This window comes from Hemitrygon akajei, chromosome 2, assembly GCF_048418815.1.
Source record: "Hemitrygon akajei chromosome 2, sHemAka1.3, whole genome shotgun sequence".
Taxonomy (NCBI): Eukaryota; Metazoa; Chordata; class Chondrichthyes; order Myliobatiformes; family Dasyatidae; genus Hemitrygon; species Hemitrygon akajei.
The window spans coordinates 67,553,958-67,573,736 of NC_133125.1; the positions used below are offsets into that span (position 1 = coordinate 67,553,958).

The window sequence follows — 19,779 nt, forward strand, 5'->3', positions numbered from 1 at the left end:
CCAACAGTTTTGGGCACCATATGTCAGAAAAGGTGTATTGTCATTAGAGAGGGGTTTTATGACGATGATTCCAGTAATGAAGGGGTTAACATAATTGGGCAGCATTGAGCTTGCACTCACTGGAATGGGTGGGGGGGGGGGGGGATTCTCATTGAAACCTACTGAATGTTGAAAGGACTGGTTAGGGAGATAAGGGTCGATGTGGAGAGGATGTTTCCCATGGTGGGGGCATCCTGAATTAGAGGGCACAGCCTCAAAATAGAGGGGTGACCTTTCAGAACAAAGAAAAGGAAGAATTTTTTTTTGCCAGAAAGTAGTGAACCTGTGGAATGTTCTGCAAAAGAATACGGTGGAGGCGAAGGCCATGGGTTATTTAAAGATGAAGTTGACAGTTTCCTGATCGGTCAAAGCATCAAAGGATATGGCAAGAATGGGGTTGAGTGGGATCCGAGATCAGCCACGATGGAATGGTACAGCAGACTCAATGGGCCAAATGGTCTAATTCTGCTCCTATGTCTTATGGTCTCTTGTTAAATATGACTCACCACCACAGAGTTTTCGTGCAGGACTTTTTTCATCTCAGCTTGATTTGCTTTGACAACATTCAGCATTTCCTGAAGTTCATCCCTTTCCTTCAGCAAACAGGATTTTTCATCCTTCAGCTGCTGGATTTGCTGGTTGAATTCTTTTTCCCGAATTTCTACCTGCTCCTCATTTGCAACGCAAGCTCTCAGCATTTTGATCTCAGCAAGCAACATGTCACATTGAGAGACTGTATGGTGAAGCTCCTCCTCTTGCTTTTGTGCCTAATTTGAAAATATTTCTCGATTAGACAAAACGTAAATGAAGATTTTTCTCATGTTCATAAGTTGGTCCAATAGATGTGAGGCCAGAGGCCAAATTTAATGGCATACATCAGTGATTGTAAACCTGATTAGAGACACAAAGACTCTTTACTCCAAGCAGGGGATGGGAACCAGGATGATAGAGCTGAGGATGAACCAGCAGGTTTACAAGTAGATGATGGATGTAACATGCATGTATGAAGAATAAGCCAATAATTGTGTACAAACGGAGACAGAGCAAAAAGTTAAATTGCACCACAGCAACAAAACTCAAAAGGGCGAAGAATGCAGGACTGAAGGTTCTATATCTAAATGTGTGTAGCATTCAGAATGAGGTGGGCAAACTCGTATCACAATTAGAGATTGGTCAGTATGATGTTGTGGGCATCACTGAGTCATGGCTGGGAGGAGGACATGGTTGGGAGCACAACATCAAAGGATCTATTTTGACGTTCAGGTAGAAAGGCATAGGTGGTGATGTGGTTCTGTTGGCAAGTGATGGAATTACATCTTTACAAAGAGGTGACATAGGGTCAGAGAACATTAAATCTTTGAGGGTGGAGTTAACAAACCGCAGAGGTAATAAAAAATCATTATGGAAATCATATATAGGCCTCCAAACAGTAGCCAAGACCAGGGGTTGAGATTGCAAAGGGAGCTAGAAAAGGCATATAATAAGGGTATTAACACAATTATAATGGGGAACTTCAATACGCAAGGGGATTGGGAAAATCAGGTTGGTGTCGGATCACAAGAGAGGAAATTTGTTGAATGCCAACAAGATGGCTTTTTAGAGCAGCTCAAGTGCAAGCCAGCTCGAGGGGAAAGCTATCTTAGATTGGGTGTTTTCTAATAACCCAGATCTTATTAGGGAGCTTAAGGTAAAGGAGCCTTTAGGAGGCAGTGATCATAATATAGAAACATAGAAAATAGGTGCAGGAGTAGGCCATTTGGCCCTTTGAGCCTGCACCGCCATTCAGTATGATCATGGCTGATCATCCAACTCAGAACCCTGTACCTGCTTTCTCTCCATAACCCCGATCCCATTAGCCACAAGGGTAATATCTAACTTCCTCTTAAATATAGCCAATGAACCAGCCTCAACTGTTTCCTGTGGCAGAGAATTCCACAGATTCACCACTCTCTGTGTGAAGAAGTTTTTCCTCATCTCGGTGCTAAAAGGCTTCCCCTTTATCCTTAAACTGTGACCCCTCGTTCTGGACTTCCCCAACATCGGAAACAATCTTCCTGCATCTAGCCTGTACAATCCCTTTAGAATTTTATACGTTTCAATAAGATCCCCCCTCAGTCTTCTAAATTCCAGTGAGTATAAGCCTAGTCGATCCAGTCTTTCTTCATATGAAAGTCCTGCCATCCCAGGAATCAATCTGGTGAACCTTCTCAGTACTCCCTCTATGGCAAGAATGTCTTTCCTCAGATTAGGGGACCAAAACCGCACACAATATTCTAGGTGCGGTCTCACCAAGGCCTTGTACAACTGCAGTAGAACCTCCCTGCTCCTGTACTCAAATCCTTTTGCTATGAATGCCAACATACCATTTGCCTTTTTCACCGCCTGCTGTACCTGCATGCCTACCTTCAATGACTGCTGTACAATGACACCCAGGTCTCGTTGCATCTCCCCTTTTCCTAATTGGCCACCATTCAGATAATAATCTGTTTTCCTGTTCTTGCAACCAAAGTGGATAACCTCACATTTATCCACATTAAATTGCATCTGCCATGAATTTGCCCACTCACCTAACCTATCCAAGTCACACTGCATCCTCTTAGCATCCTCCTCACAGCTAACACTGCTGCCCAGCTTCGTGTCATCAGCAAACTTGGAGATGCTGCATTTATTTCCCTCCTCTAAATCATTAATATATATTGTAAACAACTGCGGTCCCAGCACTGAGCCTTGTGGTACCCCACTAGTCACGTCTGCCATTCTGAAAAGGTCCCGTTTACTCCCACTCTTTGCTTCCTGTCTGCCAACCAATTCTCTATCCACATCAATACCATACCCCCAATACCGTGTGCTTTAAGTTTGCACACTAATCTCCTGTGTAGGACCTTGTCAAAAGCCTTTTAAAAATCCAAATATACCACATCCACTGGCTCTCCCCTATCCACTCTACTAGTTACATCTTCAAAAAATTCTATAAGATTCATCAGACATAATTTTCCTTTCACAAATCCATGCTGACTTTGTCCGATGATTTCACCTCGTTCCAAATGTGCTGTTATCACATCTTTGATAACCGACTCTAGCATTTTCCCCACCACCGATGTCAGACTAACCGGTCTATAATTCCCCGGTTTCTCTCTCCCTCCTTTTTTAAAAAGTGGGGTTACATTAGCCACCCTCCAATCCTCAGGAACTAATCCAGAATCTCAGGAGTTTTGAAAAATTATCACTAATGTATCCACTATTTCTTGGGCTACTTCTTTAAGCATTCTGGGATGCAGACCATCTGGCCCTGGGAATTTATCTGCCTTTAATCCCTTCAATTTACCTAACACCACTTCCCTACTAACATGTATTTCCCTCAGTTCCTTCATCTCACTAGACCCTCGGTCCCTTACTATTTCTGGAAGATTATTTATGTCCTCCTTAGTGAAGACAGAACCAAAGTAGTTATTCAATTGGTCTGCCATGTCTTTGTTCCCTATGATCAATTCACCTGTTTCTGACTGTAAAGGACCTACATTTGTCTTGACCAATCTTTTTCTTTTCACGTATCTATAAAAGCTTTTACAGTCAGTTTTTATGTTCCCTGCCAGCTTTCTCTCATAATCTTTTTTCCCTTTCCTAATTAAGCCCTTTGTCCTTCTTTGCTGGTCTCTGAATTTCTCCCAGTCCTCAGGTGTGCCGCTTTTTTTTGCTAATTTATATGTTTCTTCTTTGGACTTGATACTATCCCTAATTTCCCTTGTCAGCCACGGGTGCACTACCTTCCCTGGTTTATTCTTTTGCCAAACTGGGATGAACAATTGTTGTAGTTCATCTATGCGATCTTTAAATGCTTGCCGTTGCATATCCACCGTCAACCCTTTAAGTATCATTTGCCAGTCTATCTTAGCTAATTCACGTCTCATACCTTCAAAGTTACCCTTCTTTAAGTTCAGAACCTTTGTTTCTGAATTAACTATGTCACTCTCCATCTTAATGAAGAATTCCACCATATTATGGTCACTCTTACTCAAGGGGCCTCGAACGACAAGATTGCTAACTAACCCTTCCTCATTGCTCAATACCCAATCTAGAATGGCCTGCTCTCTAGTTGGTTCCTCGACATGTTGGTTCAGAAAACCATCCCACATACATTCCAAGAAATCCTCTTCCTCAGCACCGTTACCAATTTGGTTCACCCAATCTATATGTAGATTGAAGTCACCCATTATAACTACTGTTCCTTTATTGCATGCATTTCTAATTTCCTGTTTAATGCCATCCCCAACCTCACTACCACTGTTAGGTGGCCTGTACACAACTCCCACCAGCGTTTTCTACCCCTTAGTGTTATGCAGCTCTACCCATATCGATTCCACATCATCCAGGCTAATGTCCTTCCTTTCTATTGCGTTAATCTCTTCTCTAACTAGCAATGCTACCCCACCTCCTTTCTTTCCTGTCTATCCCTCCTGAATATTGAATTTCCCTGGATGTTGAGCTCCCATCCTTGGCCATGTCTCTGTGATCCCAACTATATCATATTCATATTGTATTGGAGAGGGAGAAGCACAAGTTACATGTATCAGCATCGCAATGGAATAAAAGGAAATACAGGAGCATGAGAGAGGAGCTTGTCCAGGTGGTTTCGAGGATGCTGCTGGGGATGATGGCAGAGCAGAGATGGCTTAAGTTTTTGGGAATAGTTCACAAGGTGCAGGATAGATCTGTCCTACAGAAATTGTTCTCTATTGGCAAGCGTGGGCAAAACTGGTCGGCAAGGGAAGTTGCAGACTACATAAAAGTCAAGATCAGGACATACAAGGTAGCAAGAATGACTGGGAAGTTGGGCCATCAGGAAGCTTTTGAACTCCAATAAAGGACAACTAAGAAAACTATAAGAGAAAAGATGAAATATGAAAGAAAGCTAGGCAATAATATACAGCAGGATACCAAAAGTTTTATCCCCCAGTTATATAAAGAGTAAAGAGAGGTGACAGCTGATATTGGACCACTGGAATATGATGCTGATGAGGTAGTAACAGGGGACAAAGAAATGGCAGATGAATTTAACGGGTACTTTGCACCAGTCTTCCAGTGTGCACTTTCTTTCTGGCAGTCTGCTAGAGGTCCGTGAGTGCCACTACAGTTACAAAGGAAAAAGTGCTAGGCAAGCCCGGATGTCTTAAGATGGAGAAGTCACTTCAGCCAGATGGACTACATCCCAGAGTCCTGTGAGAAGTTGCTGAAGAGATAATGGATGCAAATGTCACTCCACCCTTTAAGGGAGGAAAACAAAACAGAGGTAATTATAGGCAAGTTAGCCAAACCTCAGTGGTTGGGGAAGTATAGGTGTCCATTATCAAAGATGAGGTTTCAGGGTACTTGGAGACTAATGATAAAATAAGTCAAAGTCAGCATGGTTTCTGCAAAGGGAAATCTTGCTGACATATATGTTAGAATTCTTCAAGGAAGTAACAAGCAGAGGACAAAGCAGAGGCAGTGGATGTCTTTTAGTTGGACTTCCAGAAGGCATTTGATAATCTGCCACACACGAGGCTGCTTAACAAGATAAAATCCTACGGCATTACAGGAAAGATATTCTCATGTATAGTGGAATGGCTGCCAGCCGGGGGGAATAAAGGTGGCCTTTTCTGGTTGGCTGCCAATGACCAGTGGTGCTCCTCAGGGGCCAATATTGATTGTCAATGATTTGGATAATGGAATTGATGGTTTTGTGGCAAACTTTGTGGATGATATGAAGATAGGTGGAGTGGTAGTTTGGGCAGAGTGATTACTGCAATGTGATTACAGCAGGACTTAGACAAAATGGAAAAAAGAGCAAAATGTGGCAGATGATATAGTGTTGAAAATGTACGATAATAATAGCGCAGACTATTATCTTAATAGGGAGAAGGTTCGAACATCAGATGTACAGAGTCTGTGGTAAAAGCAGCAAATGCAATGTTGGCATTTATTTCAAGGGGAATACAAGTTAAAAGCAGGGAGATAATGCTGCGGCTTTGTAAGACTTGTCAATCTGCACTTGGAGCATTGCCATCAGTTTTGGCTCCATATGTCAGAAAAGGTGTATTGTCATTAGAGAGGGGGTTTATGACGATGATTCCAGTAATGAAGGGGTTAACATACAAGGAGCGTTGGGCAGCATTGAGCTTGCACTCACTGGAATGGGTGGAGGGGGGGGATTCTCTTTGAAACCTACTGGACGTTGAAAGGACTGGTTAGGGAGATAAGGGTTGATGTGGAGAGGATGTTTCCCATAGTGGGGGTATCTTGAATTAGAGGGCACAGCCTCATAACAGAGGGGTGACCTTTCAGAACAGAGATAAGGAGGATATTTTGTTCCCCAGAAAGTAGTGAACCTGTGAAATGTTCTGCCACAGACTGCGGTGGAGGATAAGGCCATGGGTTATTTAAAGACAAAGTCGATAGTTTCCTGATCAGTCAAGGCATCAAAGGATATTGCAGGAAAGCAGCCGTATGGGGTTGAGTGGGATCCGAGATCAGCCATGATGGAATAGCAGAGCAGACTCAATGGGCCGAATGGCCTAATTCTGTTCCTATGTCTTATGGTCTCTTGTTAAATATGACTCACCACCACAGAGTTTTCTTGTAGGAATTTTTTCATCTCATCTTGTTCTGCTTTGACACATTTCAGCATCTCCTGGAGTTCATCCCTTTCCTTCAGCAAACAGGATTTTTCCTCCTCTAGTTGCTGGAACTGCTGGTTAAATTCATCTTCCTGGATTACTGCTTCATGTTCTTTTGAAACCTGAGCTCTCAGCTTTTTGATTTCATCAAGCTGTACATCAAGCAGAGAATTTAGATGAAGTTCCTCAGCCTGCTTTTGCACCTAATAATAAAAAAAATTGTGTACCGTCATTTGCTTGCCTTGTTAATGTTTTCATAAGTATATTCAACAGAATATTCTGGGCTAACACTGATTGATAAATTAAAAGCATATGCCAGGAAATTATCATTTTAACCACGGGATACAACAAGTTACTGTTTCAGTTTTCTTTCAAAGTTCCCTTCAATTTCATCCCTTGTTATTTTGACATTCTTCAATATCTCCTGGAGCTCACCATTCCTTTTAGAAATTTAAGAGGAGCAATTCAACCAGCAGTTCCAGAAACTAGCAGATAAATTTATATCTATTCCTGCTTTTGGTTGAAAGCCTGAGCTCTCAACTCTTCAATGAAGCAAGTGTACAATGTCCTGTGTATGTTACTAAAAACGGCTTCTTTGGTTTGTTACGAGTAGGAATGTTTCTTTGTCTGTTAAATGTTTCTCTCGCCGTTGTTTCACTTTAGAATGGCTGATATGGTAATTGTATTCATTTGTTAATCAATGGGGAATGTTATTGTGTTTTGTGAGGCTGGGAACTTGGGGGAGGGGTTGCGCGGGCTTGGGGGTGAAGGGAGTCAGGAGGGAGACGCCGAGGAAGGAGGACATGCGCTCGGAAGACCACCGGGGAGTCCGAGGTGGAAGACGTGGAAGTCGGGGGGCAAGCGACGAGGAGTCAAATGGTTCGCTGGTTGAGCTCCAACGAGTGCACTAAACTGACTGAACTTTGATAAGTTGGCGTCTTTTGTTTTTTTCTTGTATATATATATATATATATATATATATATATATATTGTATTGCATAACTCTTAATTTTAGTAAACTCTTTAAAGTGTATTTCATACCGGTATTTGTTGTGGGTTTGATACTGTTGGCGGGCGCGAGGCATAAACGCGATTCTCACAGCACCTGCGTGTACGGGAGGCGGGGTTGGTGAGTGGCTGGATCTCCTTTTCCCCTAGACATATACCAGCCTTTTGGGTAAGTGTTACATTTGTGGGGTGCTCGCCCGCGATTGGATTGTCAGGGGGCTGTGGAATCGCGCAGGCAGCAGAGCGGAGATGGACAGAGATAAGATTGTTCGCTGGTGCGGATTTGAAGATGTACCGGTACAGTACGCGTGTGTAGTGAGTGGAGTGGATTTTCGAGTTTCGGGAGACGCGGTAGTGCGGGGGTTAAGTTTGGTGAACGGTATGGGGCAGGTAGAATTGGTAGCTAGACGGTGTGGTAAAGAGGTGGAGCCTAGCTGGGTGTTGGTTCGTACGAGTGCTGACGTCAGGACGTTGGAACTGCCGGCGACGGTCAGTGTTCCGGGGGAGGAGGGGCCGTGGGGGCTCCACCCCTTCTCCGAGGATGAGGCGGAGGAGACATCGGAGGTGGAGCTAGAGCTAGAGCAAAACCCCAGAGAGGTGGCAGGCACGAGCAAAGGGAGGAGGGAGGAGGGAGTCGTGACTAGGCCCTGCCCCCCAGGTAGGGAGGAAGCCTCGGAGCTGGCAGCCGCACTTAACTCCCTGGTGGGAGTGGCCGAGAGGCCACGGTTGAAGCTAGAGGTGTTCTCCAGAGCCAATTCGACTCCGGACGGGGAGGTGGACTATGAGACCTGGATCGAGCATACGTCCTTGACGTTAGAGGAGTGGCCAGGCTTGGAAGAGGAGAAGAGGCAGCGATTGGTGGGAAGTTTGAGGGGTTTAGCAGCCAAAACAGTCCGGGAGTTGAAAGCTGAAAAGTCTGGGGCCTCAGTGGAGGAATGTATAGAAGTTTTGGAGGGAGCGTTTGGGTTGTCAGGGGAACCCTGGCTGCTTTTAGCAGAGTTCCAACGCCTGGAACAATGGAGAGGGGAAAAGCTCTCCGAGTACATATTTTGGATGGAGGGGATGCTCTCGGGGCTGCGGCGCTGGGAGGTAGTGAAGGCGCATGATGTGGCTAGCGTGAGGATGAGTCAGTTATTCAGTGGCTCTCTGGAGGAGGACAAGGTGGCGTGGACTATCCGGCAGGCTTATAGGAAAGGCCCTCCTCCATCGTTCGGGCCACTGATTAGAGAGGTGCGGGAGGAAGAGAGAGCGTTGGGGCAAAAAAGGGGCGCGGGCCTACGGGAGCGATCCTCAGCGATACAGGAAGTGGTGGCTGGGTGGAGGAATGACAACCCACCGGGGGGTAGAGAACCCCCTCTGGAGGGGAGGGACAGGGGAGGTACCCACTCTCAGGGGCGACCAGTGCAGTGGGTTGGGAGCGGGAGTCGTCCTGGGAGAGGAGGGGCGGCAGGCAGCGTGTGCTTTAACTGTGGGAAAGAGGGACATTTCAGGAGGGACTGTGGGCAGCCGAGGGTGTGCTATAGCTGTGGAGAGGAGGGACACTTTAGGTGGGATTGTGAGAGACAAGGAGTTCCGCGGAGGGCAAGCCCCCCTGCGACTAAGAAGGGGGAGGTGTCGGGAAACTTAGGAGAGGCTCAGTGAGGGAACGGACTGGAGCCTCTGGAGGAACACGTTCCCAGAGATCAGCCAGGGGACCACCGGGTGCCCACGCCTCTATTCCAGATGGGCAGGTAGGACTCTGTGCCAGTGTGGGTCTAGGGATAGAGGGAGTTTACGCAAAAGCCGTTCTGGATACGGGATCGCAGGTGACCTTATTGTACCGGTCTTTCTACAACCAATATCTAAAGCATTTGCCCGTAACCCCATTTGACGCCCTGCAGATTTGGGGTGTGAGCGAGGGTGACTACCCGTACGATGGGTACCTATCGGTGAGATTGGAGTTCTCGGAGGGCGATGTGGGAGTGTCCGAAGCTATTGAGACGTTGGTGTTGGTGTGTCCTGACCCGGTGGAAACTGGTGGTGCTGCCCTCCTGGTGGGGACTAATTCCCCCGTTGTGCGACGGCTCCTGGGAGCTTGTAAGGAGAAAGCGGGGGAAGACTTTCTGGAGACCCTCTCGGTGCATCCAGTGTTTCGAGCAGTGTTCGAAGAAGGGGTTGCCTCCCTAGGACTGGACCCGGAGTGTAAACGAGGGACGGTGTGGTGTACGCAGGCGAGGCCCAAGGTGATCCAACCCGGGGAGGTAGCACTAGTGATGGGGACCCCCAGATTCCCAGGAGTGCCGACGGGCGAAGCCCTGTTAGTAGACGCCCTGGACGATCTTGAAGGGGAGACACGATTTCCGGCGGGGGCGCTGGTGAGGCCCGAAGTGCAGAGACCAGGGGTGGTACATGCGAGGCGTATAGCTGTAAGTGTCAGGAACACCACGGCAAGAGAAATCACCTTTAAGAGGGGAATGCCACTGGCACATCTGTTCCCGGTGATGGTAATGTCTAGCGCACCAGTGAGGACCCCTAACGGGGAGGGATCAGAGCATAGAAGGGAGCTGACCGCTGAAGTCTTTAACTTCGGGGATTCCCCTGTGTCGCCGGAGTGGAAACACAGGCTAGTGGAGAAGATGCTGAAGATGGAAGCTGTTTTTTCTCGGGGCGAGTTTGATGTTGGCTGCTCCAAAAGCACTTGCCACACCATCCGGGTGACGGAGGACACCCCGTTCCGAGAGAGATCCCGGCAGCTGGCTCCGGCCGATGTTGAGGACGTGCGGCAGCACTTGTGCAAGTTGAAGGAGGCCAGAATCATAGCTGAGTCCCGAAGTCCTTATGCGTCCCCAATAGTGGTGGCACGGAAGAAGAATGGGCGAGTGCGCATGTGTGTTGACTACAGGACGTTGAATCAGCGAACTGTCCCTGATCAATATACTGTCCCAAGAGTCGAGGATGCGCTGGCCTGCCTGAGCGGTGCGAAGTGGTTCAGTGTGCTGGATTTAAGAAGTGGGTATTACCAGATCCCGATGAGTGCAGGCGATAAAGAGAAGATCGCGTTTATCTGCCCGCTGGGGTTCTTTCAGTTCGAACGAATGCCCCAAGGCATATCGGGAGCCCCAGCCACCTTCCAGAGGCTCATGGAGAGAACTGTGGGGGATATGAATCTGTTAGAGGTGCTGGTGTACCTGGATGATTTGATAGTGTTTGGATCGACTTTGGAGGAACATGAGGAGAGGCTGTTGAAGGTGTTGGGCCGGCTTAATGAAGAAGGGTTGAAGCTTTCCCTGGACAAATGCCAGTTCTGCAAGTCGTCGGTTAGCTACGTTGGCCATATCATTTCGCGAGAGGGAGTGGCTACTGATCCAACCAAGATAGAGGCCGTGACCACCTGGCCGAGACCCCAGAAAGTGGGCGCTCTGCGCTCATTTTTGGGGTTCTGTGGGTATTACCGGCGATTTGTGAAAGGATACGCCAAAGTGTGTCACCCGTTGACTCAGCTGTTGTGTGACTATCCCCCGGTGGGAAAGAAAAGGACGGGGGACCAGAGGCAGGACGTTGGAGGATACTGGAACCCGGCGGAACCTTTTGGCTCGAGATGGGATGATCAATGTGAAGAGGCGTTCCGATCTTTGAAAAGGGCACTGACCCAGGCCCCGGTGTTGGCTTTTGCTGATCCCCAGAAGCCATATGTGCTGCACACGGATGCCAGCCGAGAGGGTCTCTGGGCTGTTCTGTACCAGGAGCATGGCAAAGCATTGAGGCCGGTAGCCTTTGTCAGCCGAAGCTTGTCGCCATCGGAGAGAAACTATCCCACTCACAAGTTGGAGTTCCTGGCGCTGAAGTGGGCGGTGGTGGACAAGTTGGGCGATTACCTGTACGGAGCCAAGTTTGAGGTGAGAACGGATAACAATCCTCTCACTTATATTTTAACTTCGGCGAAGCTGGATGCCACAGGACATCGGTGGCTGGCGGCCTTGTCGGTATATGATTTCAGCCTGAGGTACTGGCCCGGAAGCAAGAATGTCAATGCGGATGCTTTGTCTCGTCGGGAGCCGGGGGAACAGGAGAGGGACGAGGAGTGGGAGAGTGTCCCTGCCCCTGGAGTGAAGGCTATGTGTCAGTTTGCTATCACCATGAAGGCCGAGGGAAGAGGGAGGCTGGAACGAGCCGTGGACCATTTGGGGGGTTTTGACGACGCCATACCCCTAGCTTACTGTGACCTGATCGCACTGCGGACTAAACAGTTGCCGGAACTGAGTCCGGGGGAAGTGGCAGCTGCTCAGCAAAATGACCCGGGCATTGGCACAGTGTGGAGAGCGGTCGAGAGGGGGGATGGGGCGTTGGCTGAGAAGGCGAAACACCCATTCATGCCCCTGTTGTTGAAGGAGTGGTCTCGGTTGAAGTTAAAGAACCAAATCTTGTACCGGGTAACGGCGCCTCCGGACCAACCCCACTGTTGGCAACTTGTCCTGCCGGAGGAGTATCGGCAGGCTGTACTCCAGGCCCTACATGATGATTCTGGACACTTGGGGGTGGAAAAGACCTATGGATTACTCAAAGACCGGTTCTACTGGCCCCAGATGAGGGGGGAAGTCGAAGAATACTGTAGGGGCTACAGTCGTTGCATCCGGAGGAAGACCCTGCCCGCGTTGGCGGCTCCACTGTCGCACTTGCAGAGTGCGTGACCTCTGGACCTGGTATGTATGGATTTTCTGTCGATTGAGCCTGACACCAGCAACACCGCGAATGTCTTAGTCATCACCGATCATTACACTCGCTATGCTCAGGCATTTCCCACTAAGGATCAGAAGGCGACGACAGTGGCGAAGGTGTTATGGGAGAAGTATTTTGTTCATTACGGCCTTCCCAGGCGAATCCATAGCGATCAGGGGTGGGACTTTGAGAGCCGCCTTATCCATGAATTACTGACTATGCTTGGGGTTGAGAAATCCAGGACTACCCCTTATCACCCACAGGGAGATCCGCAGCCAGAGAGGTTCAACCGGACCCTGTTGGATATGCTCGGGACGCTGGAGATTGGGCAGAAAAGTAGATGGAGTCGTCATATTGGACAATTGGTTCACTGTTACAATTGTACTCGCAATGATGCTACAGGATATTCGCCCTATTATCTGATGTTTGGGCGGGAAGCGAGGTTGCCCATTGACTTGTGTTTTGGGGGTGAAGTGGGTGAATTACCCGGGAAGTCCCATCTAAAGTATGTGTCCGACACGAAGAGGGAGTTACAGCGGGCGTACGAGTTGGCCGAGGCGGCGGCTACCAAACAAAATCAGAGGAATAAGATGCGGTATGATCGAAAGGGGAAGTTTGTTCAATTATTGCCGGGCGACCGGGTCCTTTTATGGAATTTGGGACTCCCTGGTAAGCACAAGTTGGCAGATCGATGGGCGGCCAGCCCCTATGTAATAGAGAGCCAGATGCCGAACCTGCCAGTTTACCGGGTGAAACCTGAGGATGGGAAAGGGCCTATCAAGGTACTCCATCGGAATCACCTGCTGCCGCTGGGTCAAGCGGTGCAGGTGGATACGGAGCCAGAGTGGGAAGTTGTGCCTAGTACAAGGACTCTGCGAGGGTGCAGAGAAAGGGAAGAGCCCGCTGCTGAAGAGCGGGGATGGGTCCCTTACCCGGGAATGGCTACCGATTCGGAAGAGGACGACTCAGATGAGTGGCCCCTGTTCCTATTCGCTGGTGCTCCAGTACCAGGAGAGGAAGCTCCTGGCCCTTCCCATACTGAATTGGGTGAGAGGAGGGAAGGTCTTGAGGGTCAGATGGAGAGGCAGCCAACATTGGTGGGAGAGAGGGTGGAGCCCGAGCGTGAGCCAGAGAGATCTCAGGTGAGGGAGAACCCCCGAGAGGAAGGGGGTGAGGGTCTGTCAGGAAGACCTGGGATGTCCGAGACAGTGGGTTTGCAGGTGAAGAGGGAGCCCAGTGGGGCAGAAGGGGTATGGAGATCTCAGAGGATTAGGCGCCCCCCGGAGCGGTTGACATATGTGGTACCAGGAGAACCGAGTGTGATTTCTACTGCTCTGGGTAGTTATGTCACTGCTTTCTGCACCTGGGTTGGGTTTTGTGTGTTGCAAGAAGCTTTGGGGAACTCTAGTAATGCCATGAGGGCATGACATTTGCTGGTGGGGAGAGAATGTACAATGTCCTGTGTATGTTACTAAAAAGGGCTTCTTTGGTTTGTTACGAGTAGGGATGTTTCTTTGTCTGTTAAATGTTTCTCTCGCCGTTGTTTCACTTTAGAATGGCTGACATGGTAATTGTATTCATTTGTTAATCAGTGGGGAATGTTATTGTGTTTTGTGAGGCTGGGAACTTAGGGGAGGGGTTGCGCGGGCTTGGGGGTGAAGGGAGTCGGGAGGGAGACGCCGAGGAAGGTGGACGTGCACTCGGAAGACCACCGGGGAGTCCGAGGTGGAAGACGTGGAAGTCGGAGGCAAGCGACGAGGGGTCGAATGGTTCGCTGGTTGAGCTCCAACGAGTGCACTAACTGACTGAACTTTGATAAGTTGGCGCCTTTTGTTTTTTTTTCTTGTATATATATATATATTGTATTATGTATATTTAAAGCGGAGATCCATAGGTTCTTCATTAGTCGAGGTGTTAAAGGTTACAGGGAGAAGGCAGGAGAATGGGGTTGAGGGACGATAATAAATCAGCCATGGTGGAATGGTGGAGCAGACTCTATGGGCAGAACAGCCTAATTCTGTTACTGTGTCTCACGGTTTTTATTAGATGGAGGAGCGGAAACCTGTGTGGTCTTCCTGCTGCTATAGCCCATCCACTTCAAGATTCAATATGTTGCATGCTCAGTGATGCTCTTCTGCACACCACTGTTGTAACATGTGATTATCTGAGTTACTGTCACCTCCCTGTCAGCTTAAACCAGTTGGCCATTCTCCTCTGACCTTGCTCATTAACAGAATTGTCACTCACTGGATGCTTTTTGTACTATACTCTGCAAGCTCTAGAGCAGTGGTTCCCAACCTTTTATAATGCCATGAAGCCTTACTGTTAACCCAGGGTCTATGGATCCCAAGTTGCGAACCCCTGCTCTAGAGACTGTTGTGAGTGAAAATCCCAGGAGAACAGCAGTTTCTGAGATACTCAAACTAGCCCATTTGGCACCAATCATTCCACTGTCAAAGTCACCTTGGATCACCATTCTTCCCCATTCTGAAGTTCGGCTTAAACAACAACTGAACCACTTGACCGTGTCTGCATGCTTTTATGCATTTGGTTGTTGCCACATGATGGACTGATTGGATAATAAAGGGGCCACTGAGTATTACTGAAGCAGCTAATTAGCATTCTTTAGTTGATAACATTTCACATATTGTTGTAGAATTATTGTTATAAATATGTTGGCAGCAATTTAAGTAAATCTGGATTATAAATTCATTGACAGTGCAAAGATTTCATTAGAACCCATTCAGTATGCGCATAACAGGAATTACTATAAAATCATAACTTACCATTTCAGCATTTCCATGCAGTATTTTCATTTCTTCCTTTTCCACTTCAATACATCTGAGCTTTTCAAGGAGCTCGTCTCTTTCAGTTACCAAGGATGATTTTTCACTCTCTAGATGCTGGAGCTTCTGGCTGAATTCATCTTCCAAACTTGCTGCTTTTTTTTCTTTGGAAAGATGATCTTTCAGCCTTTCGATCTCAGCAAGCAACATGTCACGCTGAGACACTGTGTGAAGAAGTTCCTCACCTTGCTTTTGTGTCTAATAAAAGAGGTAGAGCTGTATTCTAATTTCACAAAAATATTAAGATAGAGCTGTATTCCTACAATGCACAAAAAGGCAGGTAAAGATCTTAATCATGTTCATTAGTTTTTCTATACATTGCGGACAAAACTAAAGTAAACGACAATGCAGAAACTTCTTCACAATCTATTCTGGATACCGATTTAAAATGCACAACTCACCACCTCAGTTTTCTCTTCCAGTACTTTCTTCATTTCATCTTTTTCTGCTCTGATACATTTCAGTGTCTCCAGGAGATTATCTTTCTGCTGTGATAAGGTTAATTTGTCATTCTCCAGTTGCTGGACCTGCTGTTTTAACTGCTCTTTCTGAACTTCTGCTTCCTGGTCTTTGAAAGCACGAACTCTCAGCTCCTCTATCTCAGTGAGTAATGCTTTACGCTCAGCCTCCAAACAATAGAGTTCATCAGCTACCTTCTGCTTAGAATAAAAATATTAGATCACTAATTAGATGCCATAGCTCAGTCAAATTTTCACAAGATTATCCTATATAGGTTTGAAGACAAAGTAAATCATGGCAAACTCACTAACAAGTATTCTCTTACAAGCTGTTCTATATAATATAACCATCTAATTAGGAATTCATAAATTGCACCTCTATTCTCTTTCTGGGCTCTCTTAATTTTTCATTCTTCTGTATTTTGGCATCCTGTAGAAACACCTCAAGTTCTTTTTTTTTTCACTTCATTGATGATTTACTTCCTCTATTTGTTGGACATAATGGTTGAATTCTTGAATATTTATCTTTTTCTGTTCCAAATTGTGTACATGCACCTCATCTTCCAAAGCAGGTTGAGACACCACATTTTGGAAATATTCAGTTAGCTCTTGTTCCTATTCAAAATTTACATGCCAACATCACATTCGACCAGGGTAACACATTCCTTCTCTTTGGAATAATTATGAGGTGCATGGAAACTACTCAGGGAGAGTAGCTATTCTCTGCCCAAGGGTGGTGAAGGACAGTTCATTGGATATACTTAAGTTAGAGATTGGCAAATATTAAAAGACTGAGCAATATGGGGAACTGGAACAGAAAAGGAACTGAGACCAGCAGAAATTAGCACTAAAAGAGGTAGAGCTGTATTCTAATTTCACAAAAATATTTAGAGCTGTATTCCTACAATGCACAAAAAGGCAGGTAAAGATCTAAAGTGAAAACAATGGTATTCACCATCTTCAATTGTACACTGAGTTCAAATTTTGCTGCACCTCAAATTAAATGTATTTCAACTCAGACCAAGTGTGCATCATTACCTGGGTTCCAGATTTTAAAAGGGGTAAAAAGTATTGCATTTTACAAAACTTCTGATCTAAAAGTAAAACAGCGGAGAAGTAGCACTTGAATCAGTTAACACTTCTCCTTCAGCTCACCTTTTTATCAACTATTTCAGGATTATTTGTTTGAATGTTCAACAATAGGTCTTTTTTTTCCTGAATTTCAATTTTTAGTTCCTTCACTAGCTGCTGCTGGTATTGCACTTCCTCTTGTGCACGATCCAATGCCTCACTGGCCTGTATGGACGAGATGAACAATCCAATTTCCGATCAACCCAAAAAATTAATCTTAAAATTCAACTTTCAAGTACTATTGGATGCAGAATTACATTACGTAACGTGATCAGATCTATTATCCAGAAACAAATACTTGATAAAGTGTTGAGAACAACTTTAGCTTAAAAATGGCAATTAAATTAATAGGATCAGAATCAGGTTTAATATCACCAGCATGTCATGAAATTTGTTGTTTTTGCGGCAGTCGTACATTGCAATACACAGTAAGAGAAAAAATGTGAATATCAGTCAATGTATATATTAAATAGTGTAAAAATAAAATAATAAAAGCAGTGAGGTAGTGTTCTTGGGTTCAATATCCATTCAGCAGGCCCTCCATACCAGAGAGTGATGCTGTCAGTAAGAATACACTCCACTGTACATCTGTAGAAATTTGCGAATGTCTTTGGTGACATACCAAATTTCCTCAAACTCCTAATTTGTACTATAGCCACTGTCTGCGTAGTATATATTGCAATGTACTGCTGCCACAAAGCAACATTTAACAACATATGCCAGTAATATTAAATCTGATTAAGATTCTGAAAATCTGTCATCAGCAGAAATGTCTGAAAATTCCAGTGACTGAGAATGAATAATCCATTCTCAATCACTAGAATCTTCAGTCTTTCTTGTGCTAAGAGGGAAAAAAGAGAAACGTTCATTTCCGCACAGCAGTGACTCCAATTAGATATTGCAACGTTACAATTTTGACATTTTGTGCAATTAAACAACAATAATTGAGTTTTGTCGGTAATTAACTGTACACATTCCAAAAATTTTTTGTAAAACTCTTCCAGAATTCATGTGCTAGTTTCTCCTTTCACAAAAGACTGGTTGAGCATGGGTGGGGGGGGAAGCATGAGAATGTAGAAAAAGGTTATTGATAAACTGATCATGACAAAGAGGACATTCAATCTACTATGTCCATCCAATCCCTGACAGAGCAATTTCATCCATCCCAATCCTCATTTCTCTAGCCCTGCAATTTTTTTCTCTCATATCCATCAACTCCCATTTTAATTTTTGCTACTTAACTGCAAAGGATTACTTCTATAATTAATTGAACAGCACATTTGAGACATTGGAGGAAACCAGAACACCCAGCAGAAACCACACAGTCATAGGGAGAACACAAATGCCAAACACATACTACAGGTCAGGAATGGTCCAGGTTCTTTGGAGCTATACCAATGTCAGGCTTTAATAATATAGAAAATATATATATATCACTATTTCAGACAAAATAGTTGAACAAAAACACAGTTCCCCATGTATTTGGCCAAATATGAAACTTGTAACAATATTGGATAACCAAGTAAGAATAGAATGACATATGGGAAAATGTTGAAAATTTTGCTAAACTCAGCAAGTCATGGGGTTGATACTGAAGATAAAAGCCCAAAGATTGATCGGAAGCCAAAGCCCGATGGCAAAAGCCCTGAATCTGCTAGTCCACTGGGGAAGTCGGAGGCCACCATCTGCAAATCCATGAATCCAATGGAGCCTGGAGGCCTGGCCTCTCCTGCCTTGAGGTTGGAGGATAGTCCGTGTGTATGAGTAAGTGAGAGGATGGTGGAGTGATGGAGGGAAGAAAGGGATTTGTTTTGATGTTTTGTTGCTGTTGTTTGCTGAACATAGTGCGTATGCTATTTTGGTGCCAGAATGCGTGGGGACACTTGTAGGGTGCCCTCAGCACATGCTTAAATTACTGGTTGTTAATTAAAACAACACATTTTATTGCATGCTTCAATGTACATGTGATCAATAAATTCTGGCCAGATTTGCTAAAGTGATCATAACACAGCAAATTTTATGTAAGCTGTGTTCAGTAACATAATTGAAATGATTTAACAGCCAATTAACACTAAAATACAAAGGTAAAAATGTCAACTGTAAAATATGGGAAGTTGTGGGAGCTCATTGTGTTGATTTGATTTTGGTCAATCGATAAATACAAAATTTGTCCAAAGGAAAATTTGAGAATGGTGTTCTATTGAGCTTACATGAGAGTTCCTCTAGGTGTAAGGGTCTTAGTTGCACTGTATGCAGAAATATCAACACAGAAAGTTTGAATTTTTTTGTTTCAATATAAAGAGAAAGAGTTGGTAAACTATTTGTTTTTATGGAATAGGACAGAATAATAGAAAAATATTGTAGTAAAAGTAAATAATAGATTTCAAACAGAAGAAAGCTATTTTTAAAAGAGGGAATTAAGTAATATGCTACCAAAATTAATGACTCAAGTAAAGCAAAGTCAGATTTTGAGAGTTAGCAAGCTAGTTAGAAGTAGTGAGATATACGGGAACAGGGACTGCATATTGCTTACTGGCAGGTGAATATAATAATGGATTCATCAAGCCAAGTGACTTTTTTGTACAAAATTTCGACTTCTAGAAATATAGAAAAATGTATGCAAACCTTTTTCTTCTCTTCATTTATCAAGAACTCTTTGTCAGCCAGACTTTTCTTTAGTTCTACCGCCACATCTTGGTGCAGTTTCACTTTGTCATGTAGCCTTCTCAATTCTGCTTGATTCTCTATAGACTTGTACAAAAATACAAATTAAACAACATGGGTTCACTTCATGTATATTGATCCAAGACATCTGAAAACTAATACCTTATTTAGTAACATCAAAAACAACTATTAGAGAGTTCAAAAAAGTTATTAGAAGTTTGGCAAATTCTGAAATTAGGCTCCTTCCCCTCTCCTCCCACATATTCTTGCTTATTACACAGTAAA

General features: G+C 45.1%; 1 protein-coding gene across 6 annotated transcripts in view; it reads right to left on the bottom strand.

Annotated features, from left to right (window-relative positions):
• Window positions 1-19,779, bottom strand: part of cenpe (centromere protein E) — a 169,106-nt gene that overhangs the window by 73,997 nt on the left and 75,330 nt on the right. For 2 of the 6 annotated variants that reach the window (XM_073024413.1, XM_073024430.1), the window contains exons 27-32: window positions 19,456-19,581; window positions 16,855-16,995; window positions 15,643-15,900; window positions 15,182-15,439; window positions 6,638-6,895; window positions 546-806 (exon numbers count right to left, since the gene is read on the bottom strand). In XM_073024413.1, coding sequence (XP_072880514.1) covers window positions 546-806; window positions 6,638-6,895; window positions 15,182-15,439; window positions 15,643-15,900; window positions 16,855-16,995; window positions 19,456-19,581 — 1,302 coding nt within the window. The remainder of the gene's footprint in view (window positions 1-545; window positions 807-6,637; window positions 6,896-15,181; window positions 15,440-15,642; window positions 15,901-16,854; window positions 16,996-19,455; window positions 19,582-19,779) is intronic. The other 4 variants (XM_073024450.1, XM_073024458.1, XM_073024439.1 and 1 more) reach the window with 3 other exon arrangements.